Below are 17,687 nucleotides of genomic sequence, written 5' to 3' on the forward strand. Positions count from 1 at the left end.
TATGCCTCTCCTTAATCCCAAAAAAAAGTATGAAATTATTTTTAAATATTTTAAAACCAGACAGCTAAGGTAACTTTTCCATTACAGCATCTTTGAAAAAGGTCAGGAATATTGTGTGCTTACTGAAGTGAACCTAAATATCTTACAAGTAATAAAAATTCGCTGTGGGACAGTAAGTAGATGGCCGCGGGGTTGTTTTCTTAATTAATTTCCCGTGTTTTTCCACGGGCTTGAAAGGGCCATTCCTTGATTGCCAGCAGCATCCGAGGGGTCGAAGGGTCAGAGGGTCAAACGTGGCCCGCGGATGCTGCGCAAGGGTTACGCAAACGCCCTAATCCAATTACCGCGATTGACCGCGTAGTCGCGCGTAATATTGAACTTTTAAAAAATATGTTTCAGCTTGTAAAAATACAAATTGTGTACGCATTATAATTTTTAAAAAAGCCTGGGGTCATTTGAAAAATTATGATTTACTCAGTTTTTATTATCTTTTTTACGATGAGAATTGTTGGAATGCTTTATTTAAGTGTGTTTATGGATGGGATTTATTTTTGATTTGAACGAATTATAATACTTTAGGTCACTTGCAGTTTTAAAAGGATATATTAGGATTTGTATTTAATATTTAAATATTATTTTTTTTATAAGAATTTACATTTTTGGACAACAGATTGGTAATACTTACATATTTATGATATTTTGATATTTTATGCAATGTTGTCTTATTTAAATGCTGTTCGCATAATGTGTTTAGAGATCAAGTTCTTTATGATCGATGGTCGGAGGTCCTGCCTCTCGTCTTTCTTGCGGGGAATCACAAACAGATGGAGTCGCAGACAGCTGTCCTTTGGGTGTTGCCTCCGTCGGAGATTTTTCACTTTTCCATTGTTGCGACGCTTCCTTTTTGTCAATGTGCAGTTACGTATTATATTATTGCCGACTTGTCCCCGTTTTTTTCTCCTCAACTTCTTCCCTCTGGTCCCCCGATTTACCATTCTTTAGATTTAGATTTTTTTCGCCAGAGTGTGGCATGTGCCGCTCCATTGTGTGCCAATTGGCAGAGCAGCTGCTCCTCTCCTTTTGTTTGTCCTTCGAGTCCTTGTCGAAATCCTGCAAAATGCGCCAATTACGTTGCTCATTATCCTTGAACTTGGTGAAGAAATGGGAACTAGAGCAAGATAATCTCAGCTGCTGGACTTTGTCTATTTTGAGCTTCGCTTTGACTTTATGGGGAAATACAAGTCCTTTTCTATTGTAACATCCCTGGAAAATTTATAAATAGTCCTAATTAGATCATTATATAGGTATTGTTGTAAAAACAGAATTAGCTTTTATTATAAAAACAAAATAACACAATATTTAAAGTTAACTTTATAAACTTTATAAACACTTACAATTAAATTATTTTTTCTTTAATCTTATACTATTTTTAGTTTGGATTTCATTTTTATAACACTTAAATTTTCTCTTAATGTTGTTTATCATTTTCTTTGAACTTGGATATGGAATATTTTCATGTTCACATTGATTTGATCAGAAAATGTAAATCCTTCTCTATTGTAGTACCCTTAAAATAAAGTAATATAAAAATAGTCAGATACTATACAATTAGTAACAAAAACAGAACTTGCTTTCATATTAAAAATGACATATAAAAGTATTATAATTCTAGTTAGTTAACTGTTGTTTACATAATGCTTATCTATATGGCTGATTGAGTATATATGAAAAATATAATACAAATCACAGTGGTAAGGGATTATCCTTTGTAATGATTGTCAATTGCTACACATATCTACCGGGTCCATTAAAAAACGCAACCGTCAAATGCCGCTTCCATCCTGAGTATTGTATCGTTGTGGGAATCTGGTGGGCTGGTTTTCATTGGGGTTCGCTGGGATCATTCATCACGCCATTCGGCGGCAGGATATGCCTCAGGATATGACGCTGCATAAACTGTCCAGCGATCGGCGATCGTTACACAAACCGCATCCTGCCGAACAAAACGCCATTGTCCTGCCGCCCCATTCCGATGCTCTGGAAAACGCATCGAATCCGAATCCCGGTCAGGATGTGCAGCTGTCCGGCGGGAAGTCATCGTGTCATCCAGAGGACCGCAAAAGTTCGCGCCCATGTCGCGGCCGCTGTAATCCTTTAACTGTCACAAAGCCAAAACAAACAACGCTGGCGGTCCGGTGAACCGAGTGACCTCTTCATTACACGGCGACAATCTTGGCGGGTCACCGTGATAAAATAAGGGGCGGTTCAGCGGGTCGGAAAATTATGCAACACGCCGTCGGCCGGATTAGCGTTCCATCCCGATTCCAATTCCAATTCCTGATTTCCGATCCTCAATTCCCAAGACGACCGAACTGACCCCTGCGCTTGTTTTTATTGCCTTGTGTCGGACAATTGATTATGTGACATACGTTTGGTGTAAACAGCTTTGGTCAGCTTTGCTACCTGGAACGGAAAAATAGAGTTGTCAATGGCGAAGGACATAAATCAGTGCCCTGAAGCTGAGGATCCTACAATGGCCCGGTGATATATGGCCCACATATAATGGTAATCCATAATAATTACATCCATGTGTGTGTTTACAGAGTGTTCGAGTACTTTGGCCCAGTTCAAGATTTGCAACAAAAGCTTTATAACGATTTAGACTTATCAATAGGGGCAATATAAATTGATTTCCTTTCAGTTACAGTTCAAGTGAGTAAATTCGATATTGTTTGTTGAATTCTTAGGGAATATTAACGACATTCTATCCTGTTGGGTCATATTTATTTGTATCTTTTATATAAAGTCTTTTGTAGAGTCGATAAAATAAATAAACGATATAATTTATTATGGTCTTTAAAATTTCCTCAAAAGCGTAAAACTACTCAAAAAAAATGGAGTTAACTTATAAAGACTTCTAATACTTATTTGCTTTTATGAGGAATTTAAATATAAATTAAAAGAGGTTATAAAATTAAGAACTTACTACAAAGGATATAAAAATGTTTGAAATACTCTGATTACAAATCGCTTAAATCACCATATTTTGACCGTTATTTCGAGCAGTTCTTGAATCTCAACCTCTTTTAGTATATCTCCCCTGGCAACCGGGCAGTAAAAACTTTCGTAATTATGCAAGGACCTTGCTTCCCGACTTCCTGACCAAAAAAAACATGCCACAAATGCATTAGAACGCGCTCGATATGCAAACATATAATTGAAAACTGTCAACGTCTGACAAATTTCCCGTCGTAAAACCCGCGGGTAACCCTAAATTAACCCCACACAAATTCAAGGGCATTACACCAAAACACGAAAATATGGAAGAGGCGAACCGGGGGCGGGACGAGGCCATTTCCAGAAGTCATAAAGTTGTGATCGACAGCCAGGCGGACGGGCCAGCAGGTCCTTGATCCTTGGGCCGTGTTAATGTGTTAGGCGCGTGGGTTGTCCTGATCGAGGGTGGGTTGCTTCTGGTCGGTGGCTTGCAATTTGCCGATATAATCTCTGGCGCAGTGTAGTTTTGACAGTTTATCATTATGCCGGCGTGATCCTTGACCCTCATGGGCGGCCGTTGTGGTGGTGGTGGGTCATCCGGTCGCTGGTCATTACATTGTAAACATTTTGCGTTTTGTATTTAATTGATTTTCTGCACCGACCCAACTTGCCAGGTTCCGTCATTAGCCTGGGGGTCCAGGTCCAGATAAGTTGCTTGCGATAGCGGCGGTATGATTAATGCATCTGTATAAAGAAAATTCAGTTTTTAGCTTGATATTAACATTCATATATGCATTTGAGTTTAGATTAAAGAAATAATTATTATTCTTTTAAAACCCTATTACCTATAGATAATAATTTAAATATCCTAACGTTTAGATATTTGTTTTAACTACGGGTTATTATTAATGACCTATATGCTCACATTCTTTATATCGACCATCTACATTTTTTATTCTTTTAAAACCCTTAAATATTAAAACTTAAATGTCTTAATATCATTATGCGTTCTTATATATGCTTTTAATTGATTTTAGACCAAAGAAATTATTATTATTCTTTTAAAACCCTAAAACTCACTATCTATAAGTAATATTAAAATCTAAGTGTTCTAAAACCATTATGATTAGTGACTTTACTATCAGTTCTGAAGTATTATTTTGAGTACGGGTCATTATTTATGTCCTATATGCATATTTTTTAAACCGATCATCGGATTTTATTCTTTTTAAATGTTTTTAAACCATTAAATATAGCGACTTTATTATGCGTTCTTAAATGTTTAATTTAAATTATAACTTATTACTAATGTCCTATATGCATACATTCCTTATATCGATCATCTGATTTTATTTTGCCCTCTGAATTTGGCTCTTTCTCACGTCTTCCTTTTCAGATCCTTTGTGTTTTTCCTTATCGCTGCACACGGCGCGCCAAAAAATTCGCACACTCTCCTCAGATTTATTATTTGGCAAACATGCACACACATAAATCTCAATCTGTCTGAAAATGTGAAATCGAAAATGAAATCATTGTGCCAAAATCAAAATTTAACCGCAAATTAGGCAATAAACAATGGCTAAAGCGGTCATGGGTTAATACGTTTAGCATCAGCAGACAACCGCCGGGGTCACAACCACCTCGATCGAAAGGGTTAAGCGAGGGGTTAAGGGTTGCGGCGATATCGAAATCACCATTTTAAACGTGCGAAAAAATATATACGATGTGATCTGATCTCTGTTTGTGCTCCAGTTTTGCCTGCTGGTTCGCAAAAGTGCTCTTTTCATTATCGCAAAAAAAAAGTTTAGTCATAAAAGGACAGTATTTCCAAATGTTGCGGATGCGATGTGTGCCATTTTATGCCTCCAGAAATTCTAAAACCTATGCAGGCAAATACAATATAGAAATATTTAAAAAATAATCGTTTTATTTAGCTCTAAGCAGAATATTGTCATATGTTTAGTAAGAATTGTGTATACGTGTAGTTTAAAGGCAATGTGGTATAAGTCAGTACAGTGAAAAATCAGAATCTGTGTAGTACTCGTCCGTTTCATAATCATCAATTGGACCTAGAATCGATTCATCCGATTCGCTCTCGGTATCGCTTCCGTAGTCGTCATATTCGTCGGGCCAAAGCTCCTCGGGGTTTGGCTCAGGCACGGAATCTTCACCAAAGAGTAGGTTCATAACTATTGAATGGAAATTATCTAGTATTATCTAGTGCTAGTATTATCTAATGCTGATCTATGGGACTTACGGGGAAAAGTACGCATGGGTTTCAGTATAAATCGGTGCATTTTTATATTGAATCGCAGAAGGTATAGATATTCCTGGATGGTTTTCGAGTTCCTGAAATGCAAATGGAGAAATTGCAATAAGAACATGGGTTTATAAAATAGATTCTAGAATTTATAAATTTCACAAATTTGCTAAGAACATAGAGTTCTTTGGTAAGACCGACAAAGCGATCCAGTTTTTAGCTAAACAAACATATAGCGAGTCGATCCACCTTCGCACGCCATATGGAGTTAGGTACTTAGGTCCTTGACAGAGGGTCGGTAATTTAACATAATTGGGTTTTGGGTCACAATTAGCAACGCCTGGACATGGGTCACTGGAATGCTCGCAGGACTTCGAGGAAGAAGAGGAGTACGGCAAGGAGACCCCGAAGGAAAATGGGAAAATCCCGCCAGTGCCGCGGGCTAATCAATTACGCAGCCTTTAAGAAAACGTCCCCGAGCTGGGTTTCTTGTATTTTTTTCTTTTCTCCCGATAACTTTAACATTTTATTCACATTTAATTGCTGGCCATGCATTAATTTCGGAACCTGATCGCGTCGCTGTCAAACGTTTGACAAACTTCCCGGGGTGACATGTGATGTGAGGATGGGACTCCGACATATCCCGGGGTCGCCGAATCCCCGAATTCCGTCCCATTCCCATTACGGAATCTACATAATTTGCATTTTAACCCTTTTCTTTGTCTAATGATGCAAGTCGCGACATTCTTCGCCGCCTTGCGGTTAGAGTGCCGTCTCGCTTGCACAACTTTTCACGACGCTCGCTTTGTCTCACTCTCGCAACCTTCGGAGGCACTACAGCCATCTCGCTCGCATTTTCAAGCCGCGCCGCAGATTTATGGAGAAGCGCTACGGTTTTTTGGGTCGCTTTTCCCGGAAATTAATTGCATTTCCCCGGATTTCGCCGCGTATTATTCGGGTAATTTGCTTTACAATTAAATATGCAAATGCGAGCGTTAAACGTTTACTCTTTAGGGCGTTTGTTGTTGCCATTAGGGCGCAAGAAACAAATATGGGCGTACCATAAGTCTTGTGCAGCCGAGGCCCCAAGAAATTCCTACCAAATAAATTGCATTTATCCGAAGAAAATATCTGGGAAAACTTATTTTAATTTAAAAAATTTTTCACCGACACTTACTCAAAAATTAGGCACTTAGAGCTTGAATAAATCAAACTGCTTCGAACGGCTGCCGAGTGAAAAGAAATATGTTTGAGGAAGGCTTTTAAGACGAAGACCAAAAAAGACATCACTACACGGGCTGACTTATTATGCCTGAAAATACGGTCTCCCAATAAATTGGCCACCTGCTAGGGGGCTCTACACGTTCAGAATCGGAGTTATTTTATATAAAGTGAATGTAGTGATCTGGAAAATTCTAAGTATGATTGATTAAGCATTACAGATATTCGTGATATATGAAAGCTTGTTTGAAAAGCAAAAATACTCAATAATATCTGAAAAACTCAACAATGCAATAATCATATTATATTCGATTAATCAAATAACTGCGTGTAACGCGTGAGTGAAAATATGGTGTTTTACAATACTACCCGGCGTTTGTCAACGTGGATTTGCAAATCGAATGGCTGACACTTGACTTCCTTTTCCGAACCAGCGGCGCTTGCGCGAAGTTTTGCCCCGGAAAAAGTTTGCTATAATATCTGAAAGAAATGGAATATCAAGGTGTTAACCCAAAAGTAATTACTTAACAAGTTGTTTTAACGGTGAAGGGTAGCGAATAAGGTGATTTCATTTCAGGGAATCTATTACATTCAGCTCAATCCGAACGAATTGGTGTACGGAAATGGGAATGCACAATACCAGCCATCCGGAGCCGGTAATCCGCAACCGGTGTACGGGAATTCGGTCTCTCCACCGACCCCCCCTTGCCCGTATCCAGGGCACAGCTCTTCGTACTCTCCACCAAACCCCCGTAAGGCGCAACCGGGGTATACCAATTCGTATTTGCCACCAATCAACCAATCGAACACCATAGGGAATCCCGCACCGAGCTATCAGCTTTATTATTCATCGAACTCCCCGCCGAGCGCCACACCGAAATATCAGCCCTACTACTCCTCGAACTCCATGCCAAACTCCCCACCTAACTCTCTGTCGGGACCTCAACTGTACGATTCTTCGCCTTCCACGGCGAATCGCTCCGTCCCACCGTACTCTTCAGACCTACGCAATATCGAAGAATTTGGAAATGCGCAGGGCTTCTTCCACCGCGGCTGTTGGTACAATTATGGGTTGCCTCTGCCCACGTCCACTGCTCCTGAGCAGGACCAGGTCCAGGTCCCTCAACAGCCACAGTCCTATGTGGTTCCCATGCAACCGCAGCATTCTACGCAGCAGGCACCGCTATTACCAACACCCCAAGTAAATCAAGAAGCTCAGATTCAGTACGTAGGGGAGCGGGCACCCCTATTGCCAACACCCCAAGTGAATCAAGAAGCTCAGATTCAATACGTAGGGGAGCGGGCACCCCTATTGCCAACACCTAGATTTGCCGAGCAAGTCCAGATATATGAGATAAGGGAGCAAGCACCCCCACTGCCAGCCGCAGCCGACCAACGTGCACAGGTTTTTCAGATTGGGGAACACATACCGCCGCCGCATCCTCAACCTAGGGCCCAGGATCCACCACTAACGGGTGTCTACATGGTTACAGGTCAAGCATCTCTTCAGCCTGGTTACCACTATCAGCAACCTCCGCAGCCCCGGCATGTTCCTCTGACCCAGCAGGTTCCTCAGACCCAGCAGGTTCCTCTGACCCAGCAGGTTCCTCTGATCCATGGTTATGCGTACGCACCAACTGCTACACCGAAGGACCAAGCTGAAGTCCTAGCAACTCCACATCTGGGATATAAGAAACCTCTACAATATCAGCAAGTTCCGCCTGCTCCGCCACCTCAGCATATTCCGCCACCTCAGCGTATTCCACCGCCCCAGCAGGTACCTCGCTCCCATGTTTCGACCTATGCGTCAACTGCTCCACCAAAGGTCCAAGCCGAAGCTCTGCCAACTCCACACCAGGTGGAGATCGTCTTGGGGCCCTCAGCTACGGTCACCAAAATGGAAGACAGAATAATAATTGACTTGCGACCTTTGTGTACTCGTGATCCAGTGCCAGAGAATCATAATCCTGTGAAAGAATCGCAACAGATATTTGAAGTTATTCAAGATGTAAGTACCTATGAATTATGATATGCTATTAGGTCAAAACAACACATATAAAACATATCAAAACCTTCAAGAAAATGGTATATTAATATATAATATAATATTTGTATAGATAAGTAAATATTATATTCTATCCAATTTTAGATTTTTTTTAGATTTAGTTAGTTATAAAAGTTAATAATAGTTATTAATTAGTTAATACTTAATAGTTAATTTTATTTTATTTAACTGTTTAAATAATGTTTTTCAGTATCCACATGTCAACAGTTTTGCGCCTCCGCCGTCAGGAGCAAGGCATCCAGTACCTTCATGGAATAAATCAAATTATGTAAATCGGAATATTCCAATGAATGAAGCAGTGCAAGTGCCGAGTGTAGACCGCATACCACCTACAATTATTTATCATCCTGATATGGTTCAGGATCCCATTTCCTACCTACAACCGGAAAGCGCATCAGTAACTAGAGCTTCGATTTTGGTTCCTAACCCTGATTACAATTGTCCTGCTCAGGCTGTCGATATGAAGGTGATCCAGCCAGAAAATAATTTAAGCCAGGCTTCCAACTTGATCATGGTACAACAGGAAATTGTGGAACGCATACAACCTGAGATTGTTAATCATCCTGTTATGGTTCCGTATCCCAATTTGACCATATTACCGGAAACCGTCCCACCAACTAAAGCTACTGATTTGGTTCTTAAACCGGATCGTAATTCTTCTGTTACGGCTTTCGGTTTGGCGGTGATCCAGGAAGAAAATGAGCCAAGTCAGGCTCCCGACATGGTCGTGGTAAAACAGAAAACTGTAGAACGTTTACAACCTGCGATTCAACACCAACCAAATATTAAGGTTCAGGATCCCAAATCGACCCTACAAACGGAAACCGTCCTACCAACTAAAGCTTCTGATTTGGTTCCTAACCCAAGGCATCTAGTCACTTCTTTGAATAAATCAGATGATGGAACGCAGAATGTTCCAATGGATGCAGCAGTACAAGTGCTACATGTAGAACGCATAATACCTAAATTTATTTATCATCCCAATTTGACCATAGAACCGGAATCCGTTCTACCAACTGAAGCTTCTGATTTGGTTCCTAAACCGGACCATAATTCTTCTGCTCAGCCTGTGGATTTGACGGAAGAAAATTATTCAAGTCAGGCTTCCAAATCGATTGTGGTACAACAGGAAACCGGAAACGAAGAGTCTCACAGTTTAACCTTAAAGGAGGAGGAACAGAAGTCTGAACTTGTTATTTCCACCCAAGTTGTCGCCCAAAATCAAACTCCCGAATTGGAGAAGCAATCTGGAGCCACTCCATTACCACAGCAGAACTTGGGACTCGAATCCCACGCCATTGCGGATATCAGGAAAGGAATGGATCAGTTGCAACTCGCTGATCCAATGCCCGATCTGCTGCCCGAGGCACCCTTGACCACTTCTATTCCTGAGCCAACTAAACAGGAACCCATCACTGGTTCACAAATTACCAATCCTCTGAAGGAGAAGAACTCAGAGGCAGCGTCTATCGGAGAGAAAATTATAACAAATATACAGCAAACTGTGAAGAAATCGGAAAAAATCTCGCCAACGCCAATGGAAAATGTGAGTCATAAAAATTGTTTCGAACCGAAGTGGATCACTTGAAGTAATTTTCTTATTTTATTTTCAGGTTCCTATAATACCTCAAGAACCAGTGGTCAACGCGAATCAGTGGCCACCCTTGGGCAGTCGTTCACGATCCAAAGCAGCGCCAAAAAGGGAACCTAATTCAGCGGAAAACACATTACAACAGCCAGGATCGATAAATTCATCAAGGTACACGTGCAGGTTGCTTGAAACCCGGAACACCAATAAATCTATGGAACGCAGAGTACCCCCAGCAGGCGAGTCCAAGCGCAATCTGCCTAAATATAAAAGGGATTTGGTCATGCAACAAAAGGTTACCGGCCAAAATGACCAACAAGGTGTAAAGGAAGTCCTTGCTAAGCTCAAAGCAACCGTAACACCTAATCAGTCGCTCAATGTTATAAAGCCGAAAAGGGATATGACTTCTTTACCAAAAGGGCTGGATCCACAAGACAACAAGGAAAATCAGCCACAGGCAATAGTAGTCAAACCCGAAACACCCGCAATTAATGGTTTGAAAAATAAAAATGATCTAATTTTCCAATCCAAACCGATCCTACGAGATGTACAGCAAGGTAAATGCGAGAACCTGTCAAAAGTACCCAAAGTACCTGCACCAGATACAAAATCACTCAATGTACCGATGACAGAAAAAGATTTGATTGCTCAACCAAAGGTGATCCTTGGAGATGATAGGCAGTGTAAGAAAGAAAACCCTTCAAAGCGGACAGTAAGTGAAATGGAAGTTAAGTCTCCTCAATCAGAGTCTGTAGCAAGCGTAAAAAGCTCTTCGCAAGTTAAGAAACCTTTGGGCGCACCCCAGGACAATAAGTCATCGGATGTTAAATTGCCACCCAACAAAAAACTAATGATAAATTCACCATCAAAGACTAACGACAAACTCAAAGATTCAGTAACAGATTCAAAAGGCTCAACGCAAGTTAAAAAACCTTTGAGCGCCTCGCAGGAAATGCCTTCGCAACAGATCATTATGAATTCTCCATCGAACCCTTACCACAAACCCAAGGAACCCGTAACAGATTCTAGAAGCTCTGCGCAAGTTAATAAACCCTTAAAAGCACCACAGGATAATAGGGATAACAAGCCATTGGAAATAAAGTCTCCCGCGACCAAAAAACCCATGCTGGATTCACCACCCAACACTCAGCACAAACCCAAGGAGCCAGCCTCAACAGATTCAATGGCACGTACATCGAACATGTTCGAGCTCCTGGAGGAGGCGGATATGCTTTCATCAGAGGCCGACGATGAGGAGGAGCCCGAAATCAAAACCGATCCCCAGAGGTCGGGCAATTTAAAAAGAAAGGAGAAGAGGCGTCTTAAAAAGCAAGAGACAGCTAAAAAGAATCAACTACGGTCTAACAAGATGGCTGCCAAAAAGGCGGCAAAAGCTGAAAAAGAAAAACCTGAAGAGGTAAAGCCAATGCCAAGCAGTGAGTCACTTGTGGAAAGCCTTCTCCAAAGTACAAAGAAACTGAAAAGAATCGGGAAAAACGGGAAGGGCCTGTGGCGGCTAGCTGATATCACCAAGAAGTATTCAATACCAGAAAAACTCACTGCAAAAGATGTATCGGGAAGTAAACCCATTGAGCCCCGGCCACCACCAGGTGCTCCTGTGCCCCAGCCTGCGCCACGTCTTCCACGCCCGCCGCCGGCATCTCCTCGACCGGCACCTGCTGGCAGTTCGGTGCCAATGGTAGCTAACAATAAAACACTCAAATCGCCCATTAAGCGAAAGAATGTCGGGTTGAGTACGTTCATCAATGCCATAAGTTTAGCCGCCTTGAAAAAATCCAAAGTTCCTGAGAAGAAGACATCAGCCGATGGGTCCAAGCGTACGGCTGCAAATGACAGCACTCCAACACTACGTTTGCGACCCCAGATGCTAGCTAAGGAGAAAGTAAAACCATGTAAGAGCACATCGTCGGTTGAAACAGCACAAAAAACTTTGACGGACGCGGATCTCAATCCGTTTAGAATGCTAGCAGCGTTAGGATTCCCACAAGGCCTTGAAGTTGCAACAGCTCAAATGCAACTATCCAATTCTGGAGCTCAAGAAAGTACTTTGCAAAATGATAACGATATCAAGTCGTCGGTTGAAGCAGCACCAGAAGCCTCTGAGAAGGTGGATCTAAATCCTTTTAGAAGCAGAGCACCAGTTTTAAACCAACTGCTGGATTCTAAAGCTCAAGAAAGTAGATTGTTGCAGGCAAATATAAAGCACAAAATCAATGAACTTTTTCTTCTTCCCCAAAGGATTCCCGGCCTTGAGGAACCCATCCCTGAAACTTATGATGTGCGAAAGCCTCCTGAAGTCAGAGACACCCGATCCAAGATTCGGAAACAGTGGAGACAAAAGGATAAACTTGACAGGAGACACTGGCCATTCATAACTGCGGTGGAGCTGAAGGAAAATCGTATCCGGTTTTGAATCGAATATTCGATCTTTCTCCAGTAATACTAAACGGCAAAGGATTATAACATAAGTGACTATTCGAATGCACTAAAATCGAAATCATATTTCAATACGTACTGCAATAATTATGGTATGATATGATTTTTATTTATGTGATCAGGCTTATTGCCAAAACGAACTATAAGTTATAGTGACATGTTCGATGCTAGTCTATATTTTTAAATATTGTATACACTCATTGTATGATTCACAATCATTATAACAATACAAAACTAACAGAACTGCCTAATTCATTTTTCAACGGACTGTAAATAACACATGTAAAATGTTATATGCTGCCACTAATAAAATGTTACGTTAACTAAACCTGGTGTACTAATCCTTTAAAATAATAACCCCTGCTGGTCATGGAACTTTATCCCTCACAGCCTGATATTGGAAACTAGAACTTGGAGTTTTTCTTTCAGCCGGAACCTGTGAATTTCCACAACTAGGATTGGGTAAGACAATGCACCCCGTCAACTGCTTTATGATCTCATTCCGTTTGCACTGATCTCTTCCAGATTCCAAAGATCTTCCTGATCTCTACCAGCTTCATCCAAGACGAATGCCGATTTCTATGGTCCTCGGGCTGGGGACTTGGCCACAGTTTGGACTAATTAAGTGTCGAAAGGATTACCAACGCCTACCCAGGGTGTGTGTTGTGATTTACGATACCTGTGTGCTGTGCTACCTGTCGGCAGATCCTCATTAGCATGAGCCGACGGACGGGGATGCACCGGAGGAGGTGGCATCTAATGCGCCTGAGTCCCGTTGAGCGCGTGTGCCATTCATTGAGTCGCCTCCATTCACCTGCATTCACCTACATTCACCTCCATTCACATGTACGTATGCATTCCTATTCCTAATCCTATTCTAATTTCTAAATCCGGTCGGTTATGTCTGGAACTCATTTGGCTTAGCAATTGCTTTCGTATTGCAGGCGAATCCTGCAATTTTGTTGTGTCTCCAGTTCGAAATCCTTTCGCCCGTTGCACAATGCCCTTCGGGATCTGATGCAGCTGCTCCGTTCGGGCGGTGTGGGTGCCCGCTCCCAAGCATTTGCATCTGGCTTAAGACGACGATCCCTAAGACGCTCTAAGCCAAATGGATGGGCCCATTGTGTGTGTGTGTTTTGTCTACTTGTTTTTGTCCACACATCCAGCTGTCCCTCGCCAGTGATTGACAATCCCAATGCACCCATTTTGTAGTACAAAAGTTCCTATCTGTAAAATGAATCTGAATCAGTCCTTAACACACTGGCATAATTCTGGTATAATGTGATTTTTATTTGTGACATGATAAAGATTGCAAAATTTCAAAATTAGAATGTCATTAATTCAGTTGTATCTTAGATCAATGTTTAATACATGCCAAAACTATATATACATATATATATGTATTTATTTTTAAAGTCAAATTACATTATATATAATTTAAAAAAAATAAAATCATTTAATATTTAAAACATGCCAAACTTATATACACATGTATTTACTTTTAAAGTCAAATCACATTTTATACGACCTTCAAATAAACTGAAGTTTTTAAGTTTGCTTGACCTTTATTATATAAAGGTTGTTATTTTATAACATGATTTTTGTCTGTCATTCAATATTTAAAGCATGCCAAAATTATATGTTTATGTATTCATTTTTAAAGTCAAATCACATTTTATACTATTTAAAAATTAATTAAACATCCAAAAATAGTTTATGTATTTATTTTTAAATTGAAATTACATTTATACTACCTTCAAAGAAATTAAAATTGTTAAGTTTGCATGACTTTTATTATAATTTTTATTCAATTTAAATTATATATTCAAAGTCTAGTTTCATATAAACCCCTAGTTTATTTGAAATTGGGGTTTTTAACATAATTGATCTAATTACTATTGTATACCATTTTCCTTAAGATTGCATACGACTTTTTTCAAATAAGATTCTTAAGAACTTATTCAGATATTGGCTATGCATTTGTTAGACTCGGGTTGTAATTTTGTACTTTCTCTTCCACTTTCTTCCGAGCCACTTTCGTAATATCTTCATTTGCGATGGGCAAACTTGCTCTGCGCCTGTCAGCTGCACGTGGTCACGTGGTCACCTCAATTTGGGCCCATCAAACGGGCGACTAACTCATCTAATTGGCCCGCTCCCATCTCCACTTGGCCTCCGAAGTGCCTATCGTAATTGGATCTGGCTTTTGCTTTTCCGACTGCGTCATGTCACATGTTGTACCCTGGGTTTTGGAAAAGGACTCACGCGTATCGATGTCCCCGCGGACATGTTCTGTTGTGATGTTTCGATCCCTGTTCGAATTCCGATTCCCAACCGACGACCCTCGATCAATTTATTGCTCAATTTATATTTGCTTAGACTGCCAATAGTTCAATAATTCATAATAAATTCAAAAAACGCAAGAAGCTATCGTGTGTCCTGGGAATTTGCATAAACATGATTTGCATAAGGCAGCTGCCTTCTGGAAGTAGGCATCTCCATCTCCAACTCCGGATCCTGCCTCCTTGGCGCGGCAAAAGGTGTGAGCTCATGTAATAGCACCGAATGTGACTCTACCTGGACCTTCCTTCTCCTCCTTCCTTATAGAGTACCCAGTACCCAGTACCTCTCATTTCCATTCCGCTCTGTTGTTGTTTGCCATCCGTTGTTTTGATATGTAAGTTGATATATGATATTTGATTTTTTGGAGAGACTTTTGGGTGTCGCCGGGGTCTCAACTTCAATTACGGCAAATGGCAAGCACAAAGCTAGTTAGGCATAGTCATGGGTTTCCATCTGCCCTTTGGGTCGATAGGGGGTGGGGTTTTCCATTCGCATTTTCCCACTTCTCTTGTAAAGCCCTTGAGGGTTTTTGCATTAAGATTGGTTAGTTACTAGGTTGTCTCAAATTTATCAAAGTAATAAACTAAAAATTAATACATTTGCCTTAAAAAATTGTATAATGTAATTATTTTTTAATTATCTTAAGTAGTTAGTATGTTGTCCTTAATTATATTATTACATGTAACATCTATCAAAGTAAGGATAGTTAATGCTTGAATATATTTAAATTATTGATCATTTCAGACATGGTTTATAACAATTTAATTTTAAGATTTTGTGTTATTCCTGAATTTTTTTAAAGTTAGGATCACAAGGTTAAAAAATATTTGAAACTTAGGATCACAGGGTTTAAACATCGGAAACTTGAAATATTTATTAAAGTAATGCTAGTTTTGGCTTAAAACCTTAATTGATAATTTAAAACGTGGTATTTACAATTTAAAGTTTGGTATTATTCCAGTATTTTTCATGAAATAAGGATCCCAGGTTTTAAATATCTGATACCTTGAATATTTATCTACGTAATGCTAGTTAAATTTTGGTATACACATATAATGATAATTTAAAACATGGTTTAAAGGAATTGAAATGTATGATATTTGAATTTTTAACTTAGGATCTCGGGGTTGAAATATCTGCAGGGGTATATGCTAAGTTTTCTGGTCCTTTCGTGTTTTTTAAAATATATTTCTTTCTTTTTGCACTCTTTGCATAGTCACAGCTGCCGCTGCGACTGCAGTTCTATGCAAAATAGTCCAAGTCGGCCGACTTTTAGTCGCGCCTGTCAAGCCAAGTCCATATGGCCACATGGCAGGGCAGTGCAGCGAGGCTCGCTGTAGCGGAACACACGCTACCTACCTGTACAGGATGCACCCCCTAAACCCGACTCGAAAAAAAAAACCCCGACCTTTGCTGAAGTGCGTTTGTAAATTTGTTTGCCAAATCAGTTGGCGACAGAGCGCGCGCGAAAAAAGAAAAGAAAAAGGAGGAAGGATCCCACCATTTGGCATTTGTCACCCTCCGATGATCACCCTCTTCCTTATCGACGCCTCGGGATTCTATTTTTGCATTTCGCCTGGAATTTCCTTTCATTAGTGCAATGCGGAAAATTGCAAATGATTCAATTGTAATCCGATGCCGCGTCTCATCTCGTCCCATTTAAATTTTTGCGCACTTCAAGCGATCGGCGCTGAATCTCACGGGGTGTAGGCTTATAGAAAAGGGTTCAAGGATCCTACGATGATTTTGTCACATCCCGAGAGACTGCTGTCAAGTGAGCCGCACTTAATGAAGTAGCAAAGGGAAGATCGCAACAAAGATTGCCGAAAAAGATCGACCAAAGTTTCGCACAAGATCCCCGGCTCCCGGTTGCTGGCAATTGTTATAATAATATTTTCAATGACATGACAGTCCCATAGATTTGCATTAATGATATGCGGCCCGATGATGATGTGCAACATTTGTTCGTCCTGCCCCTGAGAAGAAGGGAAAGGGTTGATGGTTTGCTGTTGCTCTTGTTCCTGACGGAATCTTGATGGGTTTCCCCTTTTTTTTTTGGTCTTCCTATCCTAGAAGTGTTGGGTTCCTTGAGGAATATTGGCAATTATAGCAGTCGCTATGCACGATGATGCATGGCGATATTATGCAGAGCATATGCAAAGCAGGGGGAGTCTAATCCAGATCTACGAAGCCGTAAGATTGATTATGTCGAGGGGCCTGCAACTGACTAGGTTAAGCGCTTACGTATTGAGTATTTATGGAAATATACGCAATCTTCTTTCTAGCCGCACTTTTTTGGGTTTTCCTGAGCTCAGCTCTTGGTATAAAAAAAAATTGATTGATTATTTCCAAGGCCTCGACGGATTATATTGAAAATATTCTTTTTGAATGCATCTTCTTTTGACATTTCCTCACAGTAAATACTAGTATGCATATTCTTTGAGGATCAAGATTCCCACAGTTCTTTCTTCCAATTATAATGTAGGGATATATTTATATAATATAAGATTTAAAAATGTATTTTTAAATATCTGTTGACTTATTTTAAGTTTTTACATCTAAAAAATACTTACTTATATTAATTCTCTTCATTTTTCTCTTAATTTTCAACTGATAGTGGGAATTTGCTCCAATATTATAATGGACTTTCCCTGAGACTTGGTCTGGATTTTCAGCTGTGACCGCAGGCCAAGGACCTTGGACCTGGCCACTGGCCGTAACCTTTACACCTGCCTTTGACCCAGTGTGCCTGATGA

General features: G+C 40.4%; 1 protein-coding gene across 2 annotated transcripts; it reads left to right on the plus strand.

Moving 5' to 3' along the window:
* The first annotated feature begins 6,862 nt into the window (after positions 1–6,862).
* Positions 6,863–12,955, plus strand: LOC119556626 (titin). 2 transcript variants are annotated; one of them, XM_037868949.1, is made up of 5 exons: positions 6,863–6,994; positions 7,056–8,486; positions 8,734–10,089; positions 10,157–12,329; positions 12,391–12,955. In XM_037868949.1, exons 1-5 carry the CDS (start codon positions 6,968–6,970, stop codon positions 12,525–12,527), a joined length of 5,124 nt encoding a protein of 1,707 aa, XP_037724877.1. In that variant the 5' UTR covers positions 6,863–6,967; the 3' UTR covers positions 12,528–12,955. The 2 variants fall into 2 exon arrangements, with proteins under 2 accessions (XP_037724877.1, XP_037724876.1); XM_037868948.1 differs by having other exon boundaries at positions 10,157–12,955.
* The last annotated feature ends 4,732 nt before the right edge of the window (positions 12,956–17,687 follow it).

The sequence above is a fragment of the Drosophila subpulchrella genome, chromosome X (genome assembly GCF_014743375.2).
Source record: "Drosophila subpulchrella strain 33 F10 #4 breed RU33 chromosome X, RU_Dsub_v1.1 Primary Assembly, whole genome shotgun sequence".
In the NCBI taxonomy this organism is placed as follows: domain Eukaryota; kingdom Metazoa; phylum Arthropoda; class Insecta; order Diptera; family Drosophilidae; genus Drosophila; species Drosophila subpulchrella.

Bases quoted from the DNA above. Each gene is read 5' to 3' on its own strand.
- LOC119556626 (XM_037868948.1), top strand. From the start codon at position 6,968: ATGGAATATCAAGGTGTTAACCCAAAA. The intron at 8,487-8,733 runs GTAAGTACCTAT...AATGTTTTTCAG, and splicing joins TATTTGAAGTTATTCAAGAT to TATCCACATGTCAACAGTTT. The intron at 10,090-10,156 runs GTGAGTCATAAA...TTTTATTTTCAG, and splicing joins CGCCAACGCCAATGGAAAAT to GTTCCTATAATACCTCAAGA.